This window comes from Gracilinanus agilis, chromosome 6, assembly GCF_016433145.1.
Source record: "Gracilinanus agilis isolate LMUSP501 chromosome 6, AgileGrace, whole genome shotgun sequence".
NCBI lineage: Eukaryota > Metazoa > Chordata > Mammalia > Didelphimorphia > Didelphidae > Gracilinanus > Gracilinanus agilis.
Window position 1 is genome coordinate 121,410,231 of NC_058135.1, and position 7,008 is coordinate 121,417,238.

At 38.8% G+C, this 7,008-nt stretch overlaps 1 protein-coding gene and 2 non-coding genes across 4 annotated transcripts; all 3 read right to left on the bottom strand.

Moving 5' to 3' along the window:
- Nucleotides 1-1,521: 1,521 nt before the first annotated feature.
- RPS3A (ribosomal protein S3A) lies at nucleotides 1,522-6,398 on the bottom strand. Of its 2 annotated transcripts, XM_044682332.1 has the most exons (7): nucleotides 6,300-6,398; nucleotides 5,043-5,146; nucleotides 4,544-4,625; nucleotide 4,253; nucleotides 2,530-2,594; nucleotides 1,893-2,002; nucleotides 1,522-1,689 (listed from the first exon to the last, which is right to left on the bottom strand). In XM_044682332.1, the coding sequence occupies exons 1-7, from the start codon at nucleotides 6,359-6,361 to the stop codon at nucleotides 1,568-1,570; spliced, it is 546 nt and encodes a 181-aa protein (XP_044538267.1). In that variant the 5' UTR covers nucleotides 6,362-6,398; the 3' UTR covers nucleotides 1,522-1,567. The 2 variants fall into 2 exon arrangements, with proteins under 2 accessions (XP_044538267.1, XP_044538266.1); XM_044682331.1 differs by lacking the exon at nucleotide 4,253 and having other exon boundaries at nucleotides 2,530-2,738; nucleotides 4,438-4,625.
- LOC123253155 lies at nucleotides 2,080-2,147 on the bottom strand. Its single transcript, XR_006506545.1, has one exon. It is a non-coding gene; the product is annotated as a small nucleolar RNA SNORD73 (small nucleolar RNA).
- On the bottom strand, nucleotides 3,816-3,887 carry LOC123253154. Its single transcript, XR_006506544.1, has one exon. It is a non-coding gene; the product is annotated as a small nucleolar RNA SNORD73 (small nucleolar RNA).
- Nucleotides 6,399-7,008: the final 610 nt, after the last annotated feature.

Below are 7,008 nucleotides of genomic sequence, written 5' to 3' on the forward strand. Positions count from 1 at the left end.
CTGCATACTGTGCTGATGAAAACATGCTGGCATGAAACTGAGGGGGCAGCTGGGAAGCTCAGTGGATTGAGAGCCAGGTCTAAGGTTCAAATCTGGCTTCAGACACTTCCTGTGACTGTGCGTAAGTCACTTAACCCCCATAGCCTAGCCCTCGCTGCTCTTCTGTTTTGAAACCAAGACACAGTATTGATTCTAAACAGAAGGTAAGGGTTTGGGTTTCATTAGGTAAACTGAGGATCATCTTGAAAGATGAAAAAACTGGGTGGCTAAATAGGACAAGGAAGGTAATATTGCTTTCCAGGTTCTCTTAATAGCTTTGACTCCAACAATACTTTTAAGTGATCTAACTTTAAAGGAATACTTTTCCCCATTGTTTACATTTTGCCTACTGAGGATATATTTATCTAGAATGTTTTCCTCTTAATTTTTTTAGAAAAGTATTCTTTTGACACTATTAATTCCCCTTTTCAGACTTAGAATAATTAACTTGAGACATATTCAATTTTTTTTTGAACCCTTAACTTCTGTGTATTGACTTATAGGTGGAAGAGTGGTAAGGGGGTCAAGTGACTTGCCCAGGGTCACACAGCTGGGAAGTGTCTGAGGATTTGAACCTAGGACCTCTGTCTCTAGGCCTGGCTCTCAACCCACTGAGCTGCCCCATATTCATTTTTTGAAAAGGTGGGTAAATACTTCTCCAGCATTGCAGTTTTGAGGCCCACAGCTAAAGCATACAAATAGCCAACACAAAATTGGAATCATTCATAAGCATTAAGAATCCCATCCAAATAGAGCAGTAAGATTAACTTATTTATCTATGTGTATTTCCTTTTTTCTCAGGCCTATAATTACTAAAACCCAAAATCTCAATTGATGATATACAACAATGGTGTCAAATAGAAACAGACCCATGCTCCATTTGGACACAAATCTGGTTATTTTTAACATTGCTCTTTGATAGGAAATCCCTAGTCTAGCCATTATATTGCTTTAAGATTTTTTTAGATATTTGGCTCTAATAAATAACGGTGAGAGGGGTTCAATGGACTGAAATTTGGTTCTGGTTTAAATATGGCTTTAGACACTTCCTAGATGTGTGAACCTGGGCAAGTCACTTAACATGATTGCCTAGCCCTTACCACTCTTCTGTCATAGAACCAATACATTATATTGATTCTAAGGCAGAAGGTATGGGTTAAAAAAAACAACTATCCAAAACATGCATCTAAGCTTGTCTTTGCTCTCACGTTCAAACCCAGTTATTTAACCTTTTATTTTTTGTACTTAATTCAACTATAAAATGACATTTAATCTGGATCCAGTCTTCCATGCCTGTTGAACCCAAGATATTGTCTTTTCTTTTGTGACAATCCCAATGGTTTTATAACAAGTTTATTTACAGAGCAATTATACAAATTGAGTAAAATTAAGCCGTTTATCACATTTATGAGAATACTTTCCAAGCATCAAACATTCCTGCCACTTTTGATTCCTGAGTCTTAAAAAAAAAAAACAAAACCATCACAATGATAAACTTTTATTTTTCAACCTTTAAAAGTTTCTTATTTTAGACAGATTCTTGAACAGGTGGTTCATATCCATCAGCCCTTTCTACTTTTGTGCCCGTTTCATCTCCTGAAGGTTTTCCAGAGCCACCACCTTCACCATGCAGTTCCATTAACTTTCCCACTGAAAAGGAGGGGGAAAAAACATGATAGGATTTATTTCAAGTTCAGAACCAAACAGGTATTACTAGCATAGGTTTGGATTTGGGAAGATCAGTAAATAAGTATAAGCATGGAATATCATTTGGGACCAAAACTGTAGGGTCATTATTCATTCCCTCTTACTACTGCAATTCTAGATAAATTCATTATCTCAGCTGTACTTACATTCAAATTTGGGCTTCTTGAGCATCTTGACTTTACGAACAAATACATCATGGAGAGGGTAAATGGACTGGCATGCCTTTTCTATATCTTTTCCAATGCTGTCTGGAATCCTAAAAAGAAATCCTAACATTAATGTCCACTTCACTAGTGACTTAAAAATAGCTTTAAAATCTTCACACTGCATGAGAATATCAGAATAATTAAGGTGTTATCATTAGATATCAATTGGGACCGAAACATTTTTCATCATTTATTCCCATGAAAAGCAGCTTTTACATAAAGACAGAGACAAGAACTACTCATGGCCAAGACCAGATTGTGATCTTTTATAGAGGAAACAAATAAACAAAAAGAAATGAAATAGTATATGCTTTCAGATACTGACAATTGGTTTAGAGCACAGGGAAGACAGTTTCTGCCCCACAATAAATGTTTGATGAGGTTAAAAATATCCACCCAAGAGCAAAAAAAATCTACTTGCACTCTCTTTTAACTCGTGAATAAAAGTATCCAATGAGTGGCAAAGCAAGCTTTTGCCAGGGTATTTTCTTGAGAAAATTATGCATTCTCATATTTTAACCCCTATGGTTACCAGGCTCAAGATTATTTTTGTGAGAGTAGTAACCTAGATACTTACAGTTTGTTGACAACTTCTTTCAAGTCATTTGTCTGCACCTCCCGGGTCATGATTTCCATCATTTTCTTACGAATTTGACGGACCTGTTGGTGCTGGGCATAAGAGGTCTTACGGATCTGGTTGTTGCGTTTTTTGGTAAAACCAACACAAAAGAGGCGGAGCAAGTAGCCATCTGTAGTTTTAACATCAACATGGGCTTCGATCATGGTCTAGAAAAATCAGAAAATACTCTTTAATTTTAGCTGCAGGTAAAGTGATAACTTTAATCACTTCCTGTTTAGAAAATGCTAAAACCTCCATCAAGAAGTACAAGTATTTAAATATGTTTTAAATTATTTTTCTAAAATGAGTAAATGACAGTATCAATTTTACAAGTTGCTTTTAATAACAAAATCTGAGCTATTCAGAATCCTTTAGATTTAATTTTAGTTATTAGCTACAAGATAAAAACCTGAACAGAACAACTTTTTGGTATGGAAATCTGCCAATATGATTTCCCTGTCTTCTTAAATAGCATAGTGAACATAATATAACCTTTACTTGATAACAAGGGTCATAATGAATATTATGACCTCATAAACTGGAAAATCTATACAGTTGTATCTACACTAATTGGCTGATGAATTCTCATGTTTTTATTGGCTCCCCAGTCTTTTGCCCATGCTGGACACCTTCAAAACCACATAGCTGAACTTCTTTAGAACTGTGAGTAAAATTAAGAGAAATAATTCTGAATCCGCACAAAAGAGGGTGGGAAATCCAAGAAAAACACATGAGAATGCATGACTACTTTTATATAGATTTTATGGCTTCCCCTTTTGTTTGCCCAGGCATCTTTAAAAAACTATTTCCAATGTTCTCCAGAGATCCAAAACATTTAAGTATAATTACAGTGATACTATTTTCCATTTGTATCACTACCTAAAAAAAAACAAAACACCTTTATTTTCCCTTAAATTCAAATATCTTTTTTTAAAAAGTGGAATTATATAATAACAAAATGTAAACAGGATCTTTTTCTGCACTAAATAAGCTTTTTAAGATTCTTTTTTTGTCCTTGGCCCAAATTCTTCACTTTTGAGCCCACTTAAATGACTTTTAAAGTAGTGAAATTCTGGAAAAGAACTATTTTAAAATGCAATATACTATGAGAATTATCCTCAAAGTGAAGGTGAAAAGTAACTAAAATCCCTTCTTGGGATATATAAATTCTCTACCAAATGTGATAGTATCCTAAAAGAAATTAAGTCTAAAACTTCACAGAAACCTTATCTACTTTATAGGGGAATGTCAGAAAAAATGCAACAGTCTAATCACTATATATCATTTGGGACCGAAACATTTTGTCATCATTCATTCCTATAATCAACTATTTCAAAAATGGATATACTATTGTGTCTTCCTGGTAAGAGCAGGTGGCCAAGTTAAACCCTACTTTCAGCTTGCTATTTAAAAGAAACACCAGAATACCATCTCATACTCCTATTAAGTCTTTGCAGTTTCAAAAGCCAGATCTAGCAACTTTGCTATGCTAACAAGTCTATTATTATCATTCCTATTTAATTCAAGAATAAATGGGCTCTCAGGTTTTGCCAGTGGTTCCAAGACTGAGATGAAGCCTCAAGTCTCTGATTCCAATATTATTTACATTATATTGTGTTTCCTCCCTAATAAGTTGAACACCAATTTTAATTTGTCAGGAAATTATCTTAGAAACGAAAACTCTTATGTTATTAAACAAGGGTTCTACATACTATATAGGTATATTATATATTCTAAATAAATTTCTATCAATGCTCCCTCATCCACAATAACCAAATCTCACACAAAAAAAAATATGAATTGGTCTAAATGTTCTTTTTCACACACAGCACACCTACATTATTTAATTTCACATAGGATGCTCACCTGCCACTTTTTGACCATGGAGCACATCTTGTCTCGGGTAAGGTCCATTCCATGGAAATTAGTCAAACAATTTTTACCCTGGACATCTTCAGTAATTAACTTGAACTTACGAAAAGCAACCTCATCATTCTGCAGGTCAGCAAGGCTCACTTCAAAAACTCGACCCTTGAGACCATCAGAGGCAATTTCTATAAATAAAACAAAACCATGTTTCTTATTATCAGAAGTTACAAAAGCAACACGAAACTTAATTCACAAGAAATAGCTGCCACAAAGTCCTTTAGCTTAAGACGTTAAAGCTAGCATTATTTACAAAGGTAAAAACTATCTTAAAACTCACAGAATATTTAATGAAGGATCTGGGACAACCAACCTCAGTTATCATTATTTAAAAGCTTTAATAAAATTAATGATTATGCTTTATGGTATGCAACTGCAATAAAACCTTTTGCTACACTTTCCACATACCAATTCCCCACCTACCCCCAAACCTTATTCCTGACATCAATACCTTGATTCCATTATTACTCTGTAATCAGCACCAAGTGGAGATGGTTTGCCATATGATCTATCCAAACCACACAAATCAAAAACAAGATACTCACTGGTTCCTTGAGTCCTTGTGACCAGTGTCTTGCCAATATTGCGTATATTGAACATAGCTGGTGCTTTGACATCATACCAATCTTTCTTGGAAAATGGATCAACCCTTTATGAATGAAAGAGAAAAACACAGGTTTGTTATTTGTATTTGTACTGTAGAGGCAGCATGGTATAGTATTAAAGATGGTCAGGGAAGATCTGGACCCAACTCCTATCTCAAACACATATGACCTGGGCTCACAGGAAAATTAAGTTAACTATTCAGTACCCCCAGAAAATTCAAGAGTTGCAACAGTGGAGTGTTCTCATGGGGACTTAGTGTACAACTAAAGGAAATGCAGATATGACATAGAAACAAGCACCCATTCAAGGTTTGTCATAACAAAGTCTTTTAAAAAATGACTACAGTCAGGCAACTAAATAGCACTGAACCTAGAGTTCAAATCAAGCCTCAGACTCTTACCAAATGCAGCAAGTTGACTTAAACTGTAGGCCTTGGCTTATTTAAAAGATGGGGGGAAAGGGAGAGGAGGTTATAACATTACCCAATCTCCCTGGAATGTTATGAGGATCGACTTAGAAAATGTGTTAAGCTCTTTACAAACCTAAAAAAGTCTTAGAAACACTTTTTATTACTACAGGCTGATTATGACCTACTGAGTCTTTAACTATACTGGACTGGTCTATGTACAGGTTGCAAGCACTCCCTGGTTCCCCAAAGGGAGCCAAAGCAGCCTCAGAAAACCATTCGGACAAGTTTTGCAGCTTAGTAAGGCCAACTATAGACCCGCAGTTTCTCCATTGCCTAGAAATCTCAACTCGAGTGCACATTTTCCTTCCCCTTCCTAGGTCACAAATATGAAAGCGAACAATTCTAACAGGCGCCACCTCCGCCTCGGGCTTGTGGGCCCCAACCAGGGCGGTGTGGTGTTCTGGGGGAGGCGAGGTAGTCACCCGGCAGGAGAGGAAAGCGGTTCCTCGTGGGATCGGGCCGGAGAGCGTTAGTAAAGTCACAAGGCTCCGCCGACCGACTCTGTCCGGGGAACTCTGTCCCGTGCGCACTAAAGCTAGTGGCCTCCTTCTCGTGATAGCCGGGCTCGAAGCCGCGGTTCCTGCCAGCACCCGGACCTAGCGCTCAGTCTGGGCCCAGCCCAATCCACCCGTCATCCCAGCCATCCCGCACGGCCTGCGGCTGGAGGCCCATCCGCCCGCCTCGTGGAACCCCCACCGTGGGGAGCCCAGCGCTAGTCACCACTTACACTTTCTTTTTGGCTCCTTTTTTGCCTCCTTTGGTGAGGCGCTTGTTCTTGCCCACCGCCATGATCCCGCTCTGAAAGCCGAAAGAACGAAAACGTAGCTCGCGCGAGACTTTAGGAGGAAGGCGGGGCGCGTCTCTAGCGTTTCCTCTGGCGTGCGTGCCACGCGTTTTTCTCCCAACTCAAAACGTCGCGAGATCTGGGAGAGAGTGGATGGTCCCACAAGACTGGCTTCAGCGCCCCCTCGCGCTCGGAGGCTGCATAAGGCTCGGACTGCCGGAAGGAGCCACGGAAGCGGATGTTATCCCAGAGACCGGAAGGACGCCGACGGGAACTCCAGCGCCACAGGTTGGCGGTGAGGCGTGGGAGTAGGGTTTAGGGACGTTGTAGAGAACTCAGAGACCGTCTAGTCCTGCCGAAAGTCATGTAGTCAGTAAAGAGCAGAGCTGGCACTTAAATCCGGTTCTGACTTTGAGTTTGCTACCCCTACGACCTCCTCACCTCCTGCCCAGACTATTGCAAAAGAAATCTCTTTGGTCTCCCCGACTCCATTCTACTCACTCGAATCGGCCAACACACAGCTGTCATTGAAATAACTAAAACACAACCCTGACTTACTCATTACTTCCCTGCTCCCGCGACTGAGGTCTGTGACCTCGGTTTTTTTAATAACGATTTTTTTATAACTTTAAAAAACGATTTTATTGTAATT

Excerpts from the sequence above, each read along its gene's own strand:
- RPS3A (XM_044682331.1), bottom strand. The coding sequence starts at position 6,361 with ATGGCGGTGGGCAAGAACAAGCGCCTCACCAAAGGAGGCAAAAAAGGA. Across the intron at positions 5,147-6,299 it reads AAAGGAGCCAAAAAGAAAGT|GGTTGATCCATTTTCCAAGA; the intron begins GTAAGTGGTGAC and ends TCATTCATAAAG. Across the intron at positions 2,739-4,437 it reads CCATGGTCAAAAAGTGGCAG|ACCATGATCGAAGCCCATGT; the intron begins GTGAGCATCCTA and ends TGATTTTTCTAG.